We start from the raw sequence: 25547 nt of genomic DNA, 5'->3' as shown, positions 1-25547 counted from the left end.
ATTACTTTTCATTTGTCCACATTAAATTTCATTTGCCATTCTGTTGCCTAATCACTTAGTTTTGTGAGATCTTTTTGAAGTTCTTCTCAATCTGCTTTGGTCTTAACTATCTTGAGCAGTTTAGTATCATCTGCAAACTTTGCCACCTCACTGTTTACCCCTTTCTCCAGATCATTTATGAATAAGTTGAATAGGATTGGTCCTAGGACTGACCGCTGGGGAACATCACTAGTTGTCTCTCTCCATTCTGAAAATTTACCATTTATTCCTACCCTTGGTTCCCTGTCTTTTAACCAGTTCTCAATCCATGAAAGGATCTTCCCTCTTATCCCATGATAACTTAATTTATGGAAGAGCCCTTTGGTGGGGGACCTTGTCAAAGGCTTTCTGGAAATCTAAGTACACTATGTCCACTGGATCCCCCTTGTCCACATGTTCGTTGACCCCCTCAAAGAACTCTAATAGATTAGTAAGACATGATCTCCCTTTACAGAAACCATGTTGACTTTTGTGCAACAATTTATGTTCTTCTATGTGTCTGACAATTTTATTCTTTACTATTGTTTCAACTAATTTGCTCGGTACTGACATTAAAACTTACCAGCCTGTAATTGCCAGGATCACCTCTAGAGCCCTTCTTAAATATTGGCGTTACATTAGCTATCTTCCAGTCATTGGGTACAGTAGCGGATTTAAAGGACAGGTTAAAACCATAGTTAATAGTTCTGCAATTTCACATTTGAGTTCTTTCAGAACTCTTGGGTGAATGCTATCTGGTCCCGGTGACTTGTTACTGTTCAGTTTCTCAATTAATTCCAAAACCGCCTCTAGTAACACTTCAATCTGTGACAATTCCTCAGATTTGTCACCTACAAAAGATGGCTCAGGTTTGGGAATCTCCCTAACATCCTCAGCTGTGAAGACTGAAGCAAAAAATTCATTTAGTTTCTCTGCGATGACTTTATCGTCTTTAAGTGCTCCTTTTGTATCTCGATCATCCAGGGGCCCCACTGGTTGTTTAGCAGCCTTCCTGCTTCTGATGTACTTAAAAAACATTTTGTTATTTCCTTTTGAGTTTTTGGCTAGCTGTTCTTCAAACTCCTTTTTGGCTTTTCTTATTACATTTTTACATTTAATTTGCCAGTGTTTATGCTCCTTTCTAATTACCTCATTAGGATTTGACTTCCACTTTTTAAAAGATGCCTTTTTATCTCTCACTGCTTCTTTTACATGGTTGTTAAGCCACGGTGGCTCTTTTTTAGTTCTTTTACTGTGTTTTTTAATTTGGGGTATACATTTAAGTTGAGCCTCTATTACAGTGTCTTTGAAAAGTGTCCATGCAGCTTGCAGGGATTTCACTCTAGTCACTGTACCTTTTAATTTCTGTTTAATGAACCTCCTCCTTTTTGCATAGTTCCCCTTTCTGAAATTAAATGCCACAGTGTTGGGCTGTTGAGGTGTTCTTCCCACCACAGGAATGTTAAATGTTTTTATATTATGATCACTATTTTCAAGCGGTCCTGTTATAGTTACCTCTTGGACTAGATCCTGCGCTCCACTCAGGACTAGATCGAGAGTTGCCTCTCCCATTGTGGGTTCCTGTACCAGCTGCTCCAAGAAGCAGTCATTTAAAGTATCGAGAAATTTTGTCTCTGCATTTTGTCCTGTGGTGACATGTACCCAGTCAATTTGAGGATAATTGAAATCCCCCACTATTATTGAGTTCTTTATTTTGATAGCCTCTCTAATCTCCCTTAGCATTTCATTGTCACTATCACTGTCCTGGTCAGGTGGTTGATAATAGATCCCTACTGTTATATTCTTATTAGAGCATGGAATTACTATCCATAGAGATTCTATGGAACATGAGGATTCATTTAAGAATTGTATTTCATTTGATTCTACATTTTCTTTCACATATAGTCCCAACATCCCCTCTGCACGACATGTTCTGTCCTTCCGATATATTTTGTACCCCAGAATGATTGTGTCCCATTGATTGTCCTCACTCCACCAGGTTTCTGTGGTGCCTATTATATCAATATCCTCCTTTAACACGAGGCACTCTAGTTCACCCATCTTATTATTTAGACTTCTAGCATTTGTGTACAAGCACTTTAAAAACTTGTCACTGTTTATTTGTCTGCCCTTTTCTGATGTGTCAGATTCTTTATGTGAATGTTTCTTGTCCAATCTGTCCCATACTTTATTCTCTTCCATCCTCTCCTCCTGACTAAAATCTAGAGAATCTCTATCAATAGACTCTCCTCTAAGAGAAGTCTCTGTCCGATCCACGTGCGCCTCTGCAGCAATTGGCTTTCCTCCATCGCTTAGTTTAAAAACTGCTCTGCAACCTTTTTAATGTTAAGTGCCAGCTGTCTGGATCCACTTTGGTTTAGGTGGAGCCCATCCTTCCTGTGTAGGCTCCTCTATCCCAAACGTTTCCCCAGTTCCTAATAGTTCAGGGACGTCCTGTGGCCTGTGAGATACAGGAATCAGACTAGCCTCTAGGGCACTCTAGTCCAGGCCCTGCTATCTCAGCCAGCCTGGCACAGAATCCTGGTCGCTCGTGTGCATACGTGCACATACCCACATGGCACACACCCACCCTTCTGCACAAGCATGCGCACATTCTTCTCTTAACGATTGTATTTCCCCTCCCCGGCCTAGTGAAGTACCTGTGGAGAAAGGTAGGCATGAGAGGCAGGGCACTGGGGTTCTACGCCTAGCTCTGGAAGGGACCCCCTCGTCTAACGACTCCCCAGGAGTCCTGACACCTACTTCAGTGCCCTGGGCACAAGGCCAGGCTGTCACACACACTTTGTCTCCTGACTGGGCCAGTGACGTTTGAAATGTGGCCTGAGAAAGACCCAATGAAACTCCTGTCACCAAACAAGTGCCCCCTGCAGTTTGCTCCTGGAGGGGTGGGGTGAAATGGGCTCTCCCTCTCCAGTCACCCGGGACCAACACACAAGCTGGCAGGTATACAAGCCTCTAGCCAGGCCCTTTGTGTGACCTCATGGCAGCATGGCCCCCAGGGTACTTGCGTCAAGCGGGGGCAGTGCAGGTCTAAGAGCGAGCGGCGGGGTCTTAACCAGGAGCCTATTTACATTCCAGGGGGATTTGCACCCCATAAACGTGAGCCATGGGCCAGCTCTGACGAGAGTGGGGTAGGCACGCAGTGTTGGGGGCAGGTTCTGTAGCTCTGTGTTCTCCTGAGCCTGCCGGCCTGGGCCCTAGGATTGGTTGTGGGGGACGGGACGAGATGTGTGTTGTGCGGAAACGGGGCAAATGTATGAGTGTGCATGTTGGGGATGCATGTGCAGGTGTGGGGTGCTTGCATGTGGTAGGGGAGGGGTGCGTGGTATGGGGGTGCATGAGTGTGCATAGGGGGCAGTCAGGCCTACACTAGCACTGCTTTGCTGTTGTGGCTGCCCTGGTGTACTAGGGCTCGTGTATATGGCCAGTTAGTGGACAGCTAGTGGGCGTACTGTAGATTCACACCCTGGCTGGCCCTGCACTGGCTTGCTGTGTAAGCCCCTCTGCTGGCTCCCTTGGGCTGGTAGATCCTCAGTCCGATGCTGTTGCCCAGGCCCTCACCCTCCCCTCTGTCTCTGTGTCCCCCAGCTGCACCCTGACATCGACCCCAAAAACCCCGACCTGCACAGCCAGTTCGTCCAGCTGAATGAGGCCTACCGGGTGCTGAGCAAGGAGGGCAGCAGGAGGCTCTATGACAGCCAGCGGGCTTGGCACGCAGCCAGGCCCAACACAGGCAGCAGCCCCAAGCACAGCCCCTTTGACTTCACAGACCTGGGACCCAGGCCTAATACCAGGTAAGAGCACCAGGGCCATGGCACAGGGCACAGAGGTGATGCTGGGGTAAGGGATCAGAGCCTGGTATCCCCCCACCTGTCAACGTGATTGACTGACTCTTCTCAACCTTCAGCCCTCACTACCCAGCTGCCCCCCCCCACCATGTCTGCACCCCCTGATCCCACACTGGTTCTGAGCCAGTGAGGAGACCCAGGCTGGCTCCAAAGCCCAGGCTGTGTTGAGCCCCTGCTAATCCTGTGCAGGTTTGAGCTGAGAAGGGCCAGCACAGGGACCTCAGGACAGCGCAGAGGTGCTGGGAGCTGCAGCTGAAACGTGAGCAGCTGCCACTGACAAGCTGTTGAGCATCAAGCTGTCAGGAAGCTGCTAAACAGGAAAAGGCCACTTGGCCCATCCTGCCCTGGCCGCCCCCTCGCCCCATAACAGCTCGCCACTCAGTCTAACGATCTGGCTCCGTAGCTTGCTCCATCTGGGCCGCTGTCTCCATAACACAATGGAGACCAGCCCCCCGCAAGACTTGTTTGAGATATGGTAGCTCACTGTCCTCCCAGTGCTGGCTTAGACCAAGGGGCCCATTCAGCTCCATAACCCCCACCCCACAGATCAGACAAGGGGGCCCATCCAGCCTGGTAACCCCCATCCCTCAGATCATACAAGGGGGCCCATCCAGCCTGGTAACCCCCACCCCCCAGATCAGACCAGGGGGCCCATCCAGCCCGCTAGCCCCCACCCCCGGGTCAGACCAGGGGGCTCATCCAGCCCAGTCACCCCCATAACCCCCGGATCTGACCAAGGGGCCCCTGTAGACCGGTATCCTGCCTGCCACCCTGGATCAGACTAATGGGTCCATCTAGCCACGTATCTGCCCCACCCCAGATGGGGAAATGGGGTCTGTGGACTGCAAGGCTGGGTTGGCTGCATTGGCTGCTGAGTCCCCTGCAGCGGCCCCAGGCCCCCCAGAAGGGCTGGCAGCTTGCCAGGGTAGGGCCATCCCCACAGCTCACATGCCATCACGTAGGCATTGCTGGGGGGAGGTGTCAGGGGAGTGAGTGAGTGTGACCCCAGCAGACACACTGTGAGGCGAGCGCTCCCAGCTGGCGCAGGGGTCCCCAGGCTGGGACATCCCTCTCTGCATCTCCCAGCCCTGGGAAGAGACCGTTCCAGAGGGGCTGCGTGTGCTGGGGCAGGGCCATTCTCTGGGGCAGCCCAGAACACCCTGGGCTCGTGGACCCTGCATGGAGGGGCAGGACGGCTGTGCTGAGTCTCACAGACCGCCAGAGCAAGGCAGCCCTATCAGCACTGCAAGGGACATGTGGCCCTGATACTCTGGGAATTTCATAGGTGACTGGTCCAACGGGCAGATAGAAGCCAAGAGTCCTAATTCCCGGCCCCCTGCCCTGATCCTGAGGCTCGATCCTTGGGAGACACCCCAGGAGTCCTGTCCAGGGCCAGCAGTCCCCTAGGGTCAGACCCTTGCCCCCAACACAGCCCGCATCAGTGCCCCTTTGTCTCCCAGCAGCCGAGGGCCCGACGAGAACGTGCGCTACTGGGAGCAGTTCCGCACTCACCGCGCCGAGGCCTTCTCAGGCACCCAGGCCAAGCAGAGGCAACACTGGAACCGGAAGCTCTTTGGCTACTGCCTCCTCCTCATGCTGGCCAGCGTGGCCGCCCACTACGTGGCCTACAGGTAGTGGGGGCAAGGGGTTGGTGGGGCACTGTGTGACAGCCTGCCTGGGAGAGGGCTCGGGGCCTTCAGAGTTCAATCCTCTGCCCGAGGGCAGGGTCATCCCATGCACTACACAGTGTCCCCCACCAGAGCAGAATCATTGCCTCCAGGCAATTCCCCCCCCGCCCAGGAGGAAGGCTCACCAGATCCCCAGGACTCTGGTCTTAGCAGTTCACTCCTCCACCCTTGGAAGAGACTGTTGCTCAGGCTAGAGTACTCTCACTGTTAGAGGTCGTTCCCCAAGAGCCAATAGAAATGCCCCTTTCCCCAGATCGTCCTTTGAGCCTTCCGCACAACTCCCTCTCCCAGTGCCTGGAGATAGTCCCTGGGCCCACACAGGGGGCATGGGATCCTCAGTGGGATGGGAGGAATGGGCTTCAGGGAAGGGGCAGCTGGTATGAAGTGTCCTTCCCAGGACCGGGATAGCCCCACCCCTCCATCCCAGGAATCCCGCCTCCACTGACTCCTGGCCCCACTCTGTGACTCAGTTTCTCTCTCTGTAGAATGGGGGATAATACCCCTTGGCACTTCCACCCATAACCCTGGCATGGCAGATCAGCACCAGCATGCACCCTCAAGGTCCTAGCACTGACAGGGTTATAGAAAACTCAGCTGGGGTGGGGGGTTGTCCTGACCCTTACTCTGGTTGTGGGGTGAAGTCTTATCTCATTGCGTTTCCTAGAAGCCATCCAGTGCTGTCCTGACTGGCCTCTGGCCTGCTCTGTGCCATCCCAGCATGCCTCTGCGAGGAGACCCAGAGTCAAAGGGTCTGGAGTTGTGCTGCGTGGGGTGTGGTTGGGGGCCTCCGTGCCATCCCTGTGCCATAGTGTCCCCACCCCCACCAACCCAAGCCCCCTCTAATGTCAGTATCTCCCCACCCACGCCCATTAGTGCAAGCCCCCCATGATCTTGGCCTCCCACTCACATCCCCACGGGCCCCCATGCCTCTCTCCATGATCTCAGACTCCCACATGGCCAGTGTCACTCTTCACATCTCCTACACGTACACCAGCCCATGTCCCTCCCCCCACAATCTCAGCAGGACCCCTGGCACCCCAGCCCAGCTTCCCACTGTCCAGCGCAGCTGGGCGCACATCTGTAAGGCATTATATGTCTGAGCAGCTATTGCAGCGTAGCGAGCCAAGGGGTGTGGGGGCTGACAATGTGGTTTGTCATAACCCGAACACCAGTCAGGGCCCAGTCCCCTGGAGGAGCCAATGTCCCAGGGCATCTGCTGACACTTGGAGCAGCTCTCCCCGCACCCTCAAGGCATGGAGCTTATGCCAGCTGCCCTAGGGAGGCATCGGGGTCACCCTTCCCAAGAATGTGTATCCTGCCAGAAGTATCAGCAGCTGCCCAGGGCTTCCATCGGGGCCTTTTGTTTCTTATTAATGTTTTAGCACATTAGCGATTCCCACAATTGAACAGTGAACAGCTGCCAGGCTGGGGGCATGGCCTAGATCACCGCACTGAGGGCGCTAGATAACTGTATGGAGGGGGGGCAGTCTGGGAATCCAGGTCACTGTGCTGAGAGGCAGTCTGGGAATCCAGATCACAGCACTGGAAGGGGGCCAGTCTGAGAGTCTAGATCACAGTGCTGGAGGAGGTGCCAGTCTGGCAGTCTAGATCATGGCATTGGAGGGGTGCCAGTCTCGAGTGGTCCAGATCACAGTACTGAAGGGGGTACCAATCTTGGGGGTCTAGATCATAATGTGGGACAGTATGCCACCCTGGGAGGGTCTAGAACACAGAATTAGAGAGGATGCCAGTCTTGGGGCATCTAGCTCACAGCCCTGGGGGATGCCAGTCTTGGGGGGTCTAGATCACTGTTATTCACAGCCACCACAATGGGCACCCTTACTCAAGGCAGCCCCTTGCTGTTGGGTGTGAATTTAGTGCTGGCGGGATGGTGCCCAGATCATGGGTTGAATGCAATGAGGACAGCAGCTCCAGCACCAGTTTCCCACCCCTCCCCACAGCCCTTCCTGGGTGTGGGCAAAGGGGATTCAGTCTCTGCGGGGCCTGATCCCAGGATTCACGGCAGGCAGTGTGGGGGAATCAGAGCCTGGTATGGGCTTTGCTCAGGCCTGCCACGCACTCACCGGACTCGAAAGGATGTGAGTCGCAGTGAATGGGAGCACATACGCAGATAGCCACACGTACACAGAGAAAGCCACAGACATACAGTCATGTGCACTCCACCCACAGACTCCCTGGCATCCTGTGCATGGCACAGACTCCCTGGCATCCTGACTTCCAGCCCCACCTGTGCTCTAAGCCAGAGGTGGGCAAACTTTTTGGCCCGAGGGCCACATCAGGAATAGACATTGTATGGCGGGCCATGAATTCTCACAAAATTGGGGTTGGGGTGTGGGAGGGGGTGTGGGCTCTGGGGATGAGGAGTTTGGGGTGTAGAAGGGTACTCTAAGCTAGGACTAAGGGGTTTGGAGAGTGGGAGGGCGATCAGGGCTGCGGCAGGAGTGCGGGAAGGGGTGCAGGTTCTGGCTGGGGGTGTGGGTTCTGGGATGAAGGTGGGGATGAGAGGTTTGGGGTGCAGGAGGGTGCTCCGGGCTGGGATCGAGGGGTTTGGAGAGCGGGAGGGGGATCAGGGCTGGGGCAGGGGGTTGGGGTGTGGGGAGAGGCTCAGGAGTGCAGGCTCTGAGCAGCGCTTACCTCAAGCGGCTCCCGGAAGCAGTGGCATGTCCCTTATCTGGCTCCTACCCTGAGGTGCAGCCAGGCAGCTCTGCATACTGCCCCATCTGCAGGCACTGCCCATGCAGCTCCCATTGGAGGATGTAGGAGCCAGAGCGAGGCCATGCCGCAGCTTCTGGGAGCTGTGTGGTGCGGCTCCCGACCCTGTACCCTGGCCGGAGCAGGGCTGAGCCGCGTGGTCCAGCCCCCGACCCAGCGCCCCAGCTGGAGCAGGGCCGAGCCGCGTTGTGCAGCTCATGGGCCAGCTTAAAACGGCTTGCGGCCCGGATGCAGCCCACAGGCCGTAGTTTGCCCACTCCTGCTCTAAGCGCTAGACACCACTCCTCTTCCAGAGCTAGAAACAGAATCCCTGCATCATGACTCCAAGCCCATTCTGCTCTAACCACTAGGCATCATAGAGATGTAGACAGGAAGGAAGCTTGAGAGGTCATCAAGTCAAGCCCCCTAGACTGAGGCAGGACCAAGTAAACCTTGACCATCCCTGACAGGTGTTTATCCAACCAGTTCCTAAAAACTTCCAAAGATGGGGATTCTGCAACCTCTCTTGGAAGCTTGTTCTAGCTTAACTACCCTTAGAGTTAGAAAGCTCTTCCTACTGCCTATCCTAAATCTCCCTTGCTGCAGATCAAGCCCATTACAGCTTGTCCTGCCTTCATGGGCCATGGAGAACAATTGATCCCTGTCCTCTTTGGAGCAGCCCTTAACATATTGGAGGACTGTTAGCAGGTCCCCTCAGTCTTTTCTCATGACTAAACAAGCCCAGTGTTTTTAACCTTTCCTCCTAAGTCAGGATTTCTAAACCTCTTAGCATTTTCATTGCTCTGCTCTGGACTCTCTCCAGTTTGCCCGCATCTTTCCTAAAGTGTGGTGCCCAGAACCGGACACAGTTCTCCAGCTCAGGCCTCCTCAGTGCCAAATAGAGCAAGACAGTTACCACTCTCCCCACCCCTGTATCTTACATACAACACTGCTGTTAATACACCCCAGAATGATATTTGCTTTTTTTGGCAACAGCATCACACTGTTGACTTATATTCTGTTTGTAATCCACTGTCACCCCCAGATCCTTTGCTGCAGTATGACCACCATCCAGTTCTTCTTCATTTTGTAGCTGGGCATTTCATTTTTCCTTCGTCTGTGCAGTGCTTGCACTTGTCTTCAGTGAATTTCATTCTGTTGATTTCAGATCAATTCTCCAATTTGTCAATGTTGTTTTGAATTCTAATCCCCCTCCCAGCTTTGGGTCATCCACAAATTTTATAATCATACTCTCCACTCCACTATCCGAGTCCTCATTCCCCTCCCAGAGCCAGGAATGGAACCCAGGAGTCTTGACACCTAGTCCTGCCTGCTGTGACCCACTGGACCCCACTCCCCTTCCAGAGCCAGGTGTCCTGACTCCCAGCTCTGCATTCTTTCCTGCAGCCCATGATGCCTGAATTGGGCATAGGTAGGGGTGCGTGAATCCCTGTGGTGGCCCGCTATGTGTCAAGGCCTTTCAGACCTAAGCAAGTGTGTTTCATTGCATTAGGCCTGATTAGGGTGTTAATCCTCCCCTTGGCAACAGGGATCAGAGCTGGGGAGGGTGTGCAGGCAGAATCAGAGCTAGTAGGGCTGGCAGCAGCAGTGCCCAGGCTGGGAACTGGCACAGCCAAGCACTGTTAGATAGTAGGCAGCAGCCAAGCAAGACCCCCCAGGCAAGGAGACAGATATGGTTCTGTCAGGGAGGGAGACTTAGGTACATGGCCCGTGACATGAACCCCAGCAGGGCCACGCTGGGTCTGCTCCTGCACTCAGTTACACACTTGTAACATCAGCCACTCCAGCTTCCCAGCTGAATCCTCCAGGGGGTGGGGGGATGGAGGTAATTGACTCCCTGCATGGAGCATTCAGGAAAGGGGGGAGGGTCAGAGGGTCAGAGCAGGGGGGCTGGGCATCAGGACTCCTGGGTTCTGTCCCAGCAGTCTCTCTGGCCTCAAGCACATCACTGCTCATCTGTGCCTGTTGGTTCTGCTAACCCATCAGTAGCTCTGCACTGCAGTCCGTGTTTTACCAAGTGTGTGTGTGTGCCTGCTGGAATCGGTCTCTGGAGCCCAGCTGCGGGAGACCCAACTGGAGCCTACCTGTGCCATCGGGTTAATGCTCTGCCGGTGGGTGGAAGGCAGAGGTTTGCTTGGCCTGTGTGTGCTCTGCCACCATTGTTCCGTGTCGCTCTATGTCAAGTACCCGCCTGTCTGTTTTGACATATGCTCCTCCAACACAGACTGTTATTAAGATACCGTGAAAGGAAGCCGAGCTACAGGATCAGACCCTGAGAGACCAGGAAACGGAGAATCCCCCTCTTCAGACCTTCCTCCCTGCTTCACACTCCCCAAGAGACTAAGGCAGGACTGATCCCTGCAGAAGCTTTGTCAGGTTTGCTTTAGCCCTGTCCCAGCTCTCTGGAGCCTGGACTCCCCTGGGTGAAGGGACTGCGCTGAGTGCATGCTCAGCACCGATGGACAAAGCACCGTGTGTTTGCGGGGGAGCCAGGGCACAGGGGAAGGGGCTGCAGCCTGCCTGATCAGCAGCTGGAACATTTCCCCCACCCCCATTTCCCTGTGATCCCAGGCTCCTGGCAAACAAGATCTGGTGCCATGTGTTAGGGAAATGGCACAAGAGGCAAGAGAGACTCGTCAGCCTGTCCCTGCTCCGGGAACTCGCACAGCAATCAGTGATGTGACATGCAGGCTTGGTACAACTCCCCCAGCCTCTGTGGAGGGCTCGGAGACATGCCGTGCATGCCAAGTGACCAGGAGCAGGGGAGGCACAGCAAGGGAATTGGCAGGAGTTGTGTCCGGGGTTGTGACAAGCCTTCAAATGGCTCATTGGAATGGGCCTAGCAAAATCCTGCTCTGTCAAATGGGAGAGGCACAGTCCTGCAGTTAAGGAGCAGGGCTGTGGCTCAGGACACCAGGGTTCTGTTCCTGGCTCTGCCACTGTCTCCTGGGTGACCTTGGGCAAGTCATGTCCCCCCTCCGGGCCTCAGCTTCCCCATCTGTAGAATGGGGATAATGATCCTTCCTTTGTCTATTTAGATAGTGAGCTCCTCAGGGCAGGGACTGTCCCTGTGTCTGAACAGCACCTGGCACAATGGAACCCTGATCTTGGTCGAGGCCTCTAAGCACTACCGTAGTGCAGATCATATTAACAGAGGGTATGAAAAGCATGCTAGCACTCAAAGGCCCCAGCTGAGATCGGGCCCTTATTGTGCCAGGTGCTAAAGAGAGATCAGGGCCCTGCTATGCTGGGTACTGCACAGATACACCATGAAAGACAATTCCTGATCCAGACAACTCACAGTCTAAACAGCCAAAGGGTGGGAGGGAAAACGGAGGCACCGAGATATCCCAGAGCCAGGAATAGAACTCAGGAGTTCTGACTCAGACCCCCCTTTGGGCTTTAAACTCTCTGAAATGTCCCTGTGACTGGGTGAGGAACCCTTTAAACACGATTCTATGTGGCACTGTCTTTGCATTGTCAGTAACACACCCGTGTCACAGCGGGGGCGCACTGTCCTGAGCTCCATCCATTAGCATCTCCACATGAAGACAAAGAGGCACCTAGGTCTGTATAAGTACCTTCACAGGCAGAAACCCCAGTTCTTCAGCTCAGCAGACTTAGGCCTGGTAAGAACCAATGGATGGAAGTTCGGTTCTTCCTCAAGTAGATGCAGCCATGTATTCGCACCCAGCGCACCAGAGCTGGAGAATTTTGCCTAGCAGTACCTGTAGGGGCGGTGCTCACACCTTGTGGTCGTAGCCCTGAGTCTGGCTATATAAGGTGGTTCTGCCCTGACCCTCCTCAGTTCTTTCTCAGTGCCCGTGGCTGGCATCGGAGCTCTGTGTGATTATCACATTTGTCTGAGTGTTTTTTCTCTGTGTATATAGTTGTTAGATAGTTAGCTAGATCGTATTACTTACGTTAGAGTTAGTTAGATACTTATTGTCCTGTGGAATGCCCTCACCAGGGTTCAAGCCCTGACCATCGTGGGGGGAGGGGACGAATCCTAACAGCGATCCCCACACAAGGGGCTTGTGATGAGGCAAGAGACACGCTCAAGAGAGATGCTCTGTTTGTAAGCTGATTATCAAAAGAACTCCGATGGCTAGAGACTTACCTCTGAAGCAGCACCTTCTCAAGCAGGCCCTGAGGCCTGTTTCAGTACTGAGTCCCGCATCTGATGGCGGTGACCTTTGGACTCCGTGAACAAGGCCGCTCCACGTTCCAGTGCTGGTGTTTCCCCCAAGGAGGAGCTGTTCGCCCTCTTCAGGGGCACAGAGGAAGAAGTCCCATAAAACTAATTGGGACCATCCCAGGGTTTGTGGAGACTCTTCCTCCTTCTCTAAAAAAAGTACAGATTGACTCTGTACCACTTCCAGCATGTAGGAGATCTATCAGATCACTCTCCGGTATCGTGCTGAGACCACCAAGAGTCAATAACATTGACGCCGGTTCCGGGAGTGGAGCATCTGCTAAGTCTGGTACTGATAACATTAACCCTGGCACAGACCATATGCCGGTGGCATACCAGGCAGCAGCAGATTCACTCTCCCTATCTGTTCCAGACTCTCCGCTCAACCAGCACTTTGCCAGGGCCATGGCCTCCACCTCATTGTTGACGCCGTCTGGTCATGTTGTAGAGAGACAGTGTCTGTAGACACAGCAGCCTGGTCCTTCTGCACTGCAGACTATGGAGTTGAGGTCAGTGCCAGACCTGGCCCCAAGGAGCATTAGTGCACCCCTCAGCGCCGACATTGTTTTGTCGGCAGATCCTGCCTTCTACTTCAGTTCCTCCGCTGACCTCAGTACCAATGCCTTCCCCAGCACTGGGGGTGGGTGCCACATATTTGGTATAGGCTATGCTGATTCCTCATTCCTCATCGGCATAGGAACCGCTTCCCAGTTGGGCTACAGACAAGTCTGTGTGCCCATCGGGACTGGCTCCGCTGCTGTCACAGCCACCAGGGACTCTTCGGGATCTGTGTTGGTGTCCTCCTCCCAGTCTTCATTGCCTGATTGGTGCCAGAGACTGTTCTCGTAGCAATATCGGTACCAAGATCAACACTCTCTGCATAGTCGGGACATAGTGCTAACTGGCCACCAGGGCTTTATCTGAACACACTGTGGCCTCCTGGTCCCAGAGATCACATTCTCCATCCTGCTCCAGAGCAAGATCACCGGTCTGCTTGGTGGCTAATGTTGGTGACCCACCACAAGCTCAAACAATGGTTGAGCCTCCTCTCTAGGGGCCTCCAGACTTGTCTCATCTGGCCCAGCGGTTCAGGAACAGGATTTGTTCCTGGTGCACTTGACAGCTTGTCTTCTCCTGATGATTTGATGGTACCAGGTTCCTCTTCTCCTTTGGTGCCCGAGGATTTCAAGGCATACCAGGACCTTTTGTGGCATATGGTTGCTTCCTTAGGCATCCAGGCAGAATTTTTACAAGAGAATACACAGAAGTTGCTTGACATTCTCTGACCATCTGCTCTGAGGAGAGTAACCCTCCCTATTAATGACACTCTCCTGGAGCCTGCAAAGGCCCTCTGTAACATTCTGGCTTCAGTGCTGTCCACAACAGAGCGTTCAGAGAAGCACTGTTTTGTCCCTCAGCAAAGTTTTGAGGGTTTCTATTCTCACGCAGTCTCTAATTCTCTTATTGTGACTGCAGCGAATGACAAGGCTTGGCAGGGTAGGTATAAATCTGCTCTCAAGGAAATGAAGTCAAAGAAGATAGATTTGATGGGGAGAATGATTTATACCTCCTCTTCCCTGCAAATGCGTATCACAAACCAATAGGTGTTGCTATCCAAATATGACTTTGTTAATCCAACGGCCATGTCTAAATTTGCAGACAAGTTGCCAGAAGCCTCTAGAGAAGAGTTTATAGTTTTTGTGGCTGAAGGCTGTTCTGTGGCCAAGACGTCTCTTCATTCAGTGTTGGATGCGGCAGATTCATTGGCCAGAATTATGGCCTCAGCTGTGACTATGTCTAGTTGGCAGCCGGTATCAAGTGGAGTGCCCCAAGGATCGGTCCTCGGGCCGGTATTGTTCAATATCTTCATAAATGATCTGGAGGATGGTGTGGATTGCACCCTCAGCAAGTTTGCAGATGACACTAAACTGGGAGGAGGGTAGATACGCTGGAGGGTAGGGATAGGTTACAGAGGGCCCTAGACAAATTAGGAGATTGGGCCAAAAGAAATCTGATGAGGTTCAACAAGGACAAGTGCAGAGTCCTGCACTTAGGACGGAAGAATCCCATGCACCGCTACAGACCAGGGACCGAATGGCTCGGCAGCTGTTCATCAGAAAAGGAGCTAGGGGTTACAGTGGACAAGAGGCTGGATATAAGTCAACAGTGTGCCCTTGTTGCCAAGAAGGCCAATGGCATTTTGGGATGTATACGTAGGGGCATTGCCAGCAGATCGAGGGACATGATCGTTCCCCTCTATTCGACATTGGTGAGGCCTCATCTGGAGTACTGTGTCCAGTTTTGGGGCCCACACTACAAGAGGATGTGGAAAAATTGGAAGGAGTCCAGCGGAGGGCAACAAAAATGATTAGGGGTCTGGAACACATGACTTATGAGGAGAGGCTGAGGGAACTGGGATTGTTTAGTCTGCGGAAGAGAAGAATGAGGGGGGATTTGATAGCTGCTTTCAACTACCTGAAAGGGGGTTCCAAAGAGGATGGCTCTAGACTGTTCTCAGTGGTAGCAGATGACAGAACAAGGAGTAATGGTCTCAAGTTGCAGTGGGGGAGGTTTAGGTTGGATATTAGGAAAAACTTTTTCACTAGGAGCGTGGTGAAACACTGGAATGCGTTACCTAGGGAGGTGGTGGAATCTCCTTCCTTAGATATTTTTAAGGTCAGGCTTGACAAAGCCCTGGCTGGGATGATTTAGTTGGGGATTGGTCCTGCTTTGAGCAGGGGGTTGGACTAGATGACCTCCTGAGGTCCCTTCCAACCCTGGTATTCTGAGATTCTATGAGGGTGTCATGGCTGCAAAGCTCAGGCATTGCTCCTGATGTGCAACAGAGTATTGAGGACTTGCCCTTTCATGGTCGGGTACTATTCTCAGACTAGACTGACGAGACTTTGCATTCTTTTAAAGATTCAAAAGCCACACTGCGTTCTTTAGGGTTGTATACTCCAGCAATCCAGAGGCACCATTCTGTATGTATGTATGTATGTATTCTGTATGTGTTGTATACTCCAGCAATCCAGAGGCAGTCAGCAGCAGCAGTACCTCTCACAGTGCTTCATTGGGAAGTCCTTCTTTCCCCCAAGGCAACAGGGGTATCCCAGAAAGGGTCACAGATCCTGGAGGCAAAGGCCTTCTGGTTCTCGTCCCAGCCAGTTGACTTGTGTCCCTCCCATTCCAGGGGGAGGGTGAGGCTCGGCGGGGAGGTCTGGGTATGGGGCGGTCCGGATGCACAGGAGTTGGGCAGTCAGGGGAGCAGCTCCCCGTACAGTGACCCCTCTCCCTGCAGCTGAGGAGTGATGAGGGAGAGTACGGAGCTTCCTATAGCCAGGGAGGTTTCTGGGGGTAAGTCTGACCTGGACCTAGCTGCTCATTGCAGAAGAAGAGGAAGCTCTGTCCTCCCCCAGCCCAGCTGGAACTAGCAGCTGAGCCCGGTGCAGGGTAGGAACCACCAGCGAGGTCGTCCCCAGCCGGGTCCTCCCCACAGTGATTTACCTCTCCATTGGCTGCTCCAGGCACCCAAAATGATGTGCCCACACTGCTGGGGAGGAGAACGTGACTGCTCTTGCGGCTTCCCTGCAGAAAACGATGGGAAATCTGCAAGGGACATGAATTCTGCATGTGCGCGGTGGCGCAGAATTCCCCCAGGAATAATGCAGGTGGTCCATTTTGCCAGATTGTGTCTTCACCCTCTCCAAATGTGGCTGAAGTCAGTCTTTCATCTGACCCATCATCCCTTGGACAAACTGATCTGATTTCCTCCGCTGATCTTGGATTCCTTATGGTGGTGAATAGTTCAGGACAACATATGCCAGGGTGTTCCTTTCGCTCGGGCCCTAGCAACCAGGATGGTTGTCACTGACATCTCCTGGTAGACTGGGGAGCACATCTGGGGTCGCTGAAAGTTCAGGGCCTGTGGTTGAAACAGGAAGCTTCACCACATATCAACATCGTGGAGCTTCAGGCCACCACACTTTCCAAAATTACATTAAGGACGCAGTGGTTCACACACTCGCCGACAATATCACGATGATGTACTATGAGAACAGACACGGGGGAGCACACTCAAAAGGCCTGGTTCAGGATCAGGCTCTGGCAGTTTTGCACTGGGAGGAGCATTATTCCGGTGGCCAGTCATTTACCCAGGGTCCAGAATCAACTCACAAATCACCTCAGCAGGAATTTTCCCCTGTGACACAAATGGTCCCTGAGGCTCAGTGTCCTGTGGTCTGTCTTTGTAGCGTGTGGCATCCCAGCAATCGACTTGTTCCCCATGAGAGACAAGAAGAATGCCAGCTGTTTTGATCTCGAGGGTGTCTCAGCCTGGGCTCCCTGGCCCACACTTTGTGCCTGAATTGGTATTTGCCATTCCTGTATGCTTTCCCTCTGATTCTGATCATCCCACAGGTCATCATCAAACTGAAATTGGACTGTGCCACGCTTATCCTCATTGCTCTGGCCTGGCTGAGGCAAACTTCATTCTCCAACCTTCTTGCATTATCAAGTTGGCCTTCCATATCCCTTCCTTTCCATCCCAACTGCTTGACTCAGCATCACAGTCAGATTTTCCATCCTACACTCAGATCTCTCCATCTCATTGCATGGCTGCTCTGTGGTTAAATGAGGAGGAAGAACGAGGTTTGGAGGCTGTTTCTACTCAATAGAAGGAAGCTCTCTCTGTATGACTGATTTAGCCAAACGGACGTGTTTTTTAATATGATCATTGGCCTGCAGAGTTCAACCAAATGTGGTTGGTAACCAGGACATCTTGGAGTATTTGTTACATCTTCAGTTGTCAGGTCTCCTACTTAGCTCATTGAGGGTGCATCTGGCTGTGACTTCAGCGTTTCATCCACCCGTCCATGGGAGGTTGGTATTTTCTAATACCATGGTAACAAGATTCTTGAAAGGATCCTTTGTCTCTACTCACCATTGAGAGAACCAGTTCCTTTGTGGTACCTTAATATGGTCTTAGTGGCTCTGATGGGACATCCATTCAAGCCTCTGGCATCATCTTCTTTTTCTCTTTTGTGTCAAAAAACTGCATTCTTGGTGGCAATAACATCTGTGAGGAGAGGGTGAGAGTCGCAGGCTTTGATGTCAGAGTCTCCTTACACACACTCCTCCAAAGACAAAGTGACCTCGCAGCCGCACCCTACATTTTTATCTAAAGAGGTTTCTCAGTTTCATTTCAAGCAGGTGGTGTATTTCCTTGTGTTCTTTCTTATGCCACATTCAACCCTGGTGGAGCAGCGTCTTCACACGGGTGTCAGGCGATGTCTAGCATTCTACCTGCACAGGGCTAAACCTTTTCGTGCCTCGCTTCACCTGTTTGTGTTGTATGCAGACGGAAGGAAGGGACAAGCAATCGCTTCGCAGACGATCTCTAGGAGATAACTTCCTGTATCAGGACAGCATACGGCTGGCTGACTATGCCTCCACAAGGCTGTGAGCTCATTGTACAAGAGCACAGGCTGTGGCGATGACATTTTTAAGTGATGTTTCAGTATTGGTCATCTGCAGGACTGCCACTTGGTCATCTGGACATTCGCCTATGAAACATTATGCCGCTACCGCAGCATCCAGAGTAGATGTAAGCTTTGGGAAGGCAGTTCTGCAATCCTTGTTTAAAATAGATTCCAACCCCCACCTCATGCAAATCCTACTTGAGAGTCACCTTCTTGGAATACATGGTTGCATCTACTCGAAGAAGAAAACATGTTTACTTACTTGTGTTGTGAGCGTCCTTCGAGATGTGACACAGACGTGTATTCCACAGCCCACCTCCATCCCTTCTGCCTCGAACTCTATGCTCCTGACGTTCAGCGTGAAGGAAATGAGGGGGATCGGGGCGGCACTGCCTTATATAGCCAGAGGTGGGCTGCAGACATGAGGTACGAGTGCCCGCCTCAGGTACTGCTAGGCAAAATTCTCCGGCTCCAGTGTACTGGGCGTGCACACACCTATGTGGAATACACGTCCACGTCACATCTTCAAGAACAACAGTAACAACACAGGTAAGTAACTGCTTTGTCTCAGTGGACAACCAGTTGAACATGAGCTCCTGGTGTGATGCTGTTGCCAGAAGAGCCAATGCAATCCTTGGCTGGATAAACAGGGGAGTAGCGAGTAGGAGCAGGGAGGTGATTTTACCCCCATAGATGGCATTGGTGAGACCCATAGTGGAATGGTGCATCCAATCGTGGAGTGCACATTTTAAAAAGGACGTTGAAAAACTGGAGGAGGTGCAGAAAAGAGCCAGAGAAATGATCCGAGGGCTGGAGAAAATGCCTGACCACGAGAGACCTGGGAAGCTCAATCCGTTTAGCTTCTCCAAAAGAAGATCAAGAGGTGATTTGATCAGTGTGTGTAAGCAGCTTCACAGGGAGAAAACACCAAGAATTAAAGGGCTCTTGAGCTTAGTGGAGAGAGACAGACCAAGAACCAGTGGCTGGAAGGTAAAGCCAGAAACATTCTAGTGAGAAACAAGGCACCAAGTTTTCACAGTGAGGGTGATTAACCATTGGAACAAACTCCCAAGAGAAGGGGGAGGGTAGATTCTCCATCTCAGTGGCTTCAAATCCAGCCTGGTGCTTTTCTGGAAGATGCCATAATCAGTCACAAGTGACTGGGCATAATCCTGGGGTAACTGGGTGACAGGCTGGACACTCTATACAAGATGTCAGGCCAGATGATTTGATGGTCCCTTCTGGCCTTAAACTCTGTGGCTCTCTCTAACAGTACCGAGCAGACACAAAGCCGTGGGGCTGAGGTGATCATTCGTGTGGATTGGGGTTTCTTTTTGCCTTTCCAGCTGGTCCCAGTTCAGTGTTGCTGCCCCTGGGACTGGCTCCCCTCTCTGGTTTACTCTTGTGAAGTTGTTATTGGTACTGGAGTAGCAAAGAGGCCAGAGTTCCATTGTGCATATACGGATGGACGGTCCCTGCCTCAAATTGCTCACAACCTGAGAGCTGCTCTCCAGGGCAAGTCTTGGATCAGTAAAGAAACAGAAATAGTTATATTGGGAATGTCCCCTCCAGCGCAGGACGTGAATCGGGGGATACCCCCTCCAGCACAGGACGTTGATCGGGGGACGTCCCCTCCAGTGCAGGATGTGAATCGGGGGACGCCCCCTGCAGCAGAGGACATGGATCGGGGGACACCCCCTCCAGCATAGGATGTGGATCATCGGATGCATCGTCTGGCGCAGGACGTGGATCGGGGATGGCCCCTGCAGCGAAGGATGTGGATCGCGGGATGCCTCCTCCAGCACAAGACGTAGATTGGAGGACGCCCCCTCCAGCACAGGACATAGATCAGAGGACACCCCCTCCAGCGCAGGACGTGGTTTGGAGGACACCCACTCTAATGCAGGCTGTAGATCGGGGGACACCCCCTCCAGCGCAAGATGTGGATCAGGGGACGCCTCCTCCAACGCAGGACATAGATTGGGGGATGCCCTCCCCCAGGCAGGGGGCAGATCAGGGGAGCCCCCCCACACCTTCCCAGGGCAGGATGCTGCTAGAGTCTCTTTGTTCAGAGGAAGGGCCTGCACTGGGGTCACAGTGATTTCCCTGCAATGGTGCCGGTACCAGTCAAGTTAAAATGGTCTCCAGTCTGTATGCAGAGTAGCCCATTAGTACATGACAGCCAGACAGGGGAGTGTGAGCATCTGGGGGAGGCAGCTCCTCAGCTCCTCTTTACCCTGCTAGATTTGTCATCAGCAGTGGTAAGGTCAGAAGCGACCATGAGATCATCCAGTTTGGTGCCTGCGTGTCACAGGCCAGAGAATCACACCCAGTTACCCCAGCACTACACCTAGTGACTTGTGTCTATCTAAAGCATCTTCCAGTTCCCCCAGCCTCCTGCCCCGCTCTAACCCACTCCTACTTCCCTCCTGGTGCTGAGGTGGGCTGGAAGCCAGGACTCCTGGGTTCAGTGCCTGCCACTCCCCAGCTGGGGAGGTAAATCCCCCCTGTCACCTCTGGCAAAGCAGCTCTTGCAAGCAGTGCGGTGCAGGGGGAGCAGAGGCCTGGCTGGGGGTGGGTGTCCTGCCCATCCCTCACACTGGGCACCCTGGTGCTCGTGCTGCAGACTAGGGTTACCATATGTCCGTATTTTCCTGGACATGTCCAGCTTTTTAGTTCTTAAATCACCATCCGGGAGGAATTTTTAAATATCTAAAAACATCTGGGAAAGTAGAGACGTATGGTAACCCTAGATGGGAGCTGCTGGAGCCACGGAGCGGGGCTTGCAGGCGCCGGCAGCATGCAGAAAGCCCTCTGCCCCCTCAACCCGACCTGACCCTTAGAGCCAGAGGGACTTTGGCGGGGGGCGAGGTGGGGAGTCCTGGCAGTGCTTAACTGGGGCGGCTCCCAGGAAGCAACCGACAGGTCCCTCTGGCTCCTAGGGTAGGGGCGGGGAGGAGGGTGCCTCCCTCTGTGCCCGCCGCCGGTGCCTGCAAGCCCCGCCCCCCCGCCCCGACCCAACCCTAGGAGCCAGAGGGACTTGCCGGATGCTTCCCGGGAGCCGCCCCAGGTAAGTACCGCCAGGACTCCCCACCTCACCCCCCCGGCAGGTCCCTCTGGCTCCTAGGGTAGGGTCAGGCCCGGTCGTGGGGGGGCAGAGGGCTTTCTGCGTGCTGCCGGCACCTGCAAGCCCCACTCCGCGGCTCCAGCAGCTCCCATTGGCGCTATTCCCAGCCAATGGGAGCACGGAGCTCACGCTTGTGGCAGACGCAGCACGTGGAGACCCCTCGGCTGCCCCTGATCCTAGGAGCCGAGGGACCTGTGGCAGGAGGGCTGAGTAGGCGAGCGGGCGGGGGGGAGTGAAGAGTCGAGCGGCAAGGGAGCCAGTGGCTGGCGGGCGGGCGGGTGAGGGGGCGGGTGGCAAGCCAGAGGCAGGTAGGGGGGTGAAGAGGCCAGCAGCGGGCAGCAGGGGTTGAAGAGGCGAGTGGCGAGGGAGCCAGCGGCAGGTAGGCGGGCGGGGGTGAGGAGGTAAGCAGTGAGCCAGCAGCAGGCAGGGGTTTTCAGGGCGGGCATGGGGGTTTCTGGCAGGGGAGTGAGGAGATGAGTGGCAGTGGGAGGAGGCGAGCAGTGGGTGGGGGACTGAGGAGGGACACAGCAAGTCAGTGGTAGGTGAGGAGGGGTGAGGGGGCGGGGCTGGGTGGGGAGGGGGCGGGACCTGGGGTAGAGTGGGGGCGGAGCATGGGAGGAGCAGCGGTGTACTGTGGGCGGGGCTGACAGCACCCCAATGTGGAGTGTCCTCTTTTTTGAATGTTCAAATATGGTAACCCTACTGCAGACGCTGTTACATAAGGAGATGGCAGCTTCTAGGGGAAGGTTGGGGCTGTCGCTGGCCCCAGAATCGCTGAGTCAGTCTATCCCTGGCTTTTCACCCACTCACACCCCTTGCCCAGCGCCCAGTGCATAGAATCATAGAATCATAGAATATCGGGGTTGGAAGGGACCTCAGGAGGTCATCTAGTCCAACCCCCTGCTCAAAGCAGGACCAATCCCCAATTAAATCATCCCAGCCAGGGCTTTGTCAAGCCTGACCTTAAAAACTTCTAAGGCAGGAGATTCCACCACCTCCCTAGGTAACGCATTCCAGTGTTTCACCACACTCCTAGTGAAAAAGTTTTTCCTAATATCCAACTTAAACCTCCCCCACTGCAACTTGAGACCATTACTCCTTGTCCTGTCCTCTTCTACCACTGAGAATAGTCTAGAACCATCCTCTCTGGAACCACCTCTCAGGTAGTTGAAAGCAGCTATCAAATCCCCCCTCATTCTTCTCTTCTGCAGACTAAACAATCCCAGTTCCCTCAGCCTCTCCTCATAAGTCATGTGTTCCAGACCCGTAATCATTTTTGTTGCCCTTCGCTGGACTCTCTCCAATTTATCCACATCCTTCTTGTAGTGCGGCGCCCAAAACTGGACACAGTACTCCAGATGAGGCCTCACCAATGTTGAATAGAGGGGAACGATCACGTCCCTCGATCTGCTCGCTATGCCCCTACTTATACATCCCAAAATGCTATTGGCCTTCTTGGCAACAAGGGCACACTGCTGACTCATATCCAGCTTCTCGTCCACTGTCACCCCTAGGTCCTTTTCCGCAGAACTGCTGCCGAGCCATTCGGTCCCTAGTCTGTAGCTGTGCATTGGGTTCTTCCGTCCTAAGTGCAGGACCCTGCACTTATCCTTATTGAATCTCATCAGATTTCTTTTGGCCCAATCCTCCAATTTGTCTAGGGCCCTCTGTATCCTATCCCTGCCCTCCAGCGTATCTACCTCTCCTCCTAGTTTAGTATCATCCGCAAATTTGCTGAGAGTGCAATCCACACCATCCTCCAGATCATTTATGAAGATATTGAACAAAACTGGCCCCAGGACCGACCCCTGGGGCACTCCACTTGACACCGGCTGCCAACTAGACATGGAGCCATTGATCACTACCCGTTGAGCCCGACAATCTAGCCAACTTTCTACCCACCTAATAGTGCATTCACCCAGCCCGTACTTCTTTAACTTGCTGACAAGAATACTGTGGGAGACCGTGTCAAAAGCTTTGCTAAAGTCAAGAAACAATACATCCACCACTTTCCCTTCATCCACAGAACCAGAACCAGCAGTCCGCACCTCCAGCTGGCTGGGCCCAGCAAAGGGGACAGTGCCCTGGGGCACCCTGTCAGCCGGCACTGGGCAGCCAGCCCCAGCTGCCACGTCGGGCCTGGTCTCATGCACTCAGCATTCAGCCTGGTAGAGCGCGGCCCGGAGCAGAGGGAAGGCGGGAGCACACCACACATACACCTCACACGCACACACACACCACACAGAGACATACACACCACACGCACACACACCCTGTTCAGACACACACTGCATGCACACATACGTGCTGTACAGATGCACACTGCGCGCACACATACTGCACACACACATACATGCTGCACAGAGACACATACCACACATGCACACACACTGCACAGACACACACCTTGCACACACACATTCTGCGCCACACATGCACACTCATGCTACCCGGACGCATGGATACACATACACACTGCGAGGACACACACACATGCTGCACAGCAGCACACACACACTGCACTGAATAGTCGCGCCATACACCCCACTCCTTAGAGATACACACACATCATACAGGTTTCAGAGTACCAGCCGTGTTAGTCTGTATTCACAAAAAGAAAAGGAGGACTTGTGGCACCTTAGAGACTAACAAATTTACCTCAGCATAAGCTTTCGTCACTTCATCGGATGCAGAGACACCCACATCACATCCACCATGAACACACAACACAGAGACAGACACACACACTCAATCCATATAGACACAGACCACACACAGATCTATCCATCCGTCCCCAGTCATGCGGTTGCATTCATCTTTTGAACTCTCCATCCCCACCCGCCCCCATCCATCTCTCCACCCCTCGACACAGGAGGGTGCAGGGAAAGGTGTGTAACCCTGCCTTGTGTTCTCGGCAGGAAGCTGGAGGAGGTGCACACCAGCTTCATGGACAAGAAAGACAAGCTCATAACCAGCATCTACAATGAATCCAAGGAGCGGGCCAGGTTTGTACAGCTCCCCAAGCCCCTGCCTCAGTTTCCCTCTCCATACCTGGGGACAAGGATTCCTCTCCCAGAAGGTTTGTTGGTTGGGCTGGGATAAAGTGCTGCTGCCAGAACCCCTGGGGACCCTTCCCTATGTTCACCCCATGCTGGGGCCCCCTGCTCTCTGGGGCCTTTCCCCTCTTCACCCCATGCTCCCCCCCCCCATTGTCAGGGGAGTCTGCCCCCTCATTTAGCCCATGCTTCCCCTCACCCTCTGGGAAATCCCATCCCCCTCCTTCACCTCGTGGGTGTCCCCTGCCTTCTGGGAATGCCTCCCCTCTGTTCACCCATGTTGCCCCCCACCCTCCGGGGATCCCTCCCACCCAGTTTACTCCTTGCCAGCTTCCACCAACCTCCATTGGTGGAATCTCTCCCTCCATTCACTGCCTGCTGGCCCTCAGTGCCCTCTGGGCATTCCCCTTTCCCCCACCCCACATGCGCCCCAGCCATCGCAAGGGGAGCGATGAGTCACTAGCCAGGGGCCATCAGCTTGAATGGGTGGGCGCACGCTCACACGCGTGTTGGAGGGTGTGGATGAATGTGTGTTAGTGTCCAACACCAGGTGCACTAGTGTGTTAGCGTCCGTGTGTGCTAGAACATGGGCAGATGACACATTGTGTGTGTTCACCAGCATGGGTTGGAGCGTGCCTGTGCCCTGGGACATTTGAACGAATGTGTTAGAGAATGGGCATGTGCACTAGAGCATGTGGTACTGGGCATGTGAACACAGACACAAACCTGTTCCGAGGAATGGAAAACCTGTCTTATGAAAGGAGACTCAAGGGGCTTGGCTTGTTTAGCCTAACTAAAAGAAGGTTGAGGGGAGATATGATTGCTCTCTATAAATATATCCGAGGGATAAATACCGGAGAGGGAGAGGAATTATTTAAGCTCAGTACCAATGTGGACTGAAGAACAAATGGATATAAACTGGTCACTGGGAAGTTTAGACTTGAAATTAGATGAAGGTTTCTAACCATCAGAGGAGTGAAGTTTTGGAATAGCCTTCCAAGGGAAGCAGTGGGGGCAAAAGACCTATCTGGCTTTAAGACTAAACTCGATAAGTTTATGGAGGAGATGGTATGATGGGATAACATGATTTTGGTGATTAATTGATCTTTAAATGTTCATGGTAAATAGGCCCAATGGCCTGTGATGGGATATTAGATGGGGTGGGATCTGAGTTACTACAGAGAATTCTTTCCTGGGTATCTGGCTGGTGAATCTTGCCCGTATGCTCAGGGTTTAGCTGATTGCCATATTTGGGGTCGGGAAGTAATTTTCCTCCAGGGCAGATTGGAAGAGGCCCTGGGGGTTTTTCGCCTTCCTCTGCAGCATGGGGCACGGGTCACTTGCTGGAGGATTCTCTGCTCCTTGAAGTCTTTAAACCATG

At 53.2% G+C, this 25547-nt stretch overlaps 1 protein-coding gene across 3 annotated transcripts in view; it reads left to right on the top strand.

Moving 5' to 3' along the window:
• The window catches only part of DNAJC4 (DnaJ heat shock protein family (Hsp40) member C4), a 67654-nt gene that overhangs the window by 41443 nt on the left and 664 nt on the right, over positions 1-25547 (top strand). The window contains exons 4-6 of one of the 3 annotated variants that reach the window (XM_077821616.1): positions 3628-3833; positions 5348-5518; positions 24033-24115. In XM_077821616.1, coding sequence (XP_077677742.1) covers positions 3628-3833; positions 5348-5518; positions 24033-24081 — 426 coding nt within the window. In that variant the 3' untranslated portion in view covers positions 24082-24115. Of the gene's footprint in view, positions 1-3627; positions 3834-5347; positions 5519-24028; positions 24116-25547 lie in introns of all 3 variants that reach the window. The other 2 variants (XM_077821614.1, XM_077821615.1) reach the window with 2 other exon arrangements.

Source organism: Eretmochelys imbricata, chromosome 7 (genome assembly GCF_965152235.1).
Source record: "Eretmochelys imbricata isolate rEreImb1 chromosome 7, rEreImb1.hap1, whole genome shotgun sequence".
Classification (NCBI taxonomy): Eukaryota; Metazoa; Chordata; order Testudines; family Cheloniidae; genus Eretmochelys; species Eretmochelys imbricata.
The sequence above is the reverse complement of the archived record's forward strand: the minus strand, read 5'-3'. Positions and strand labels throughout refer to the sequence as shown.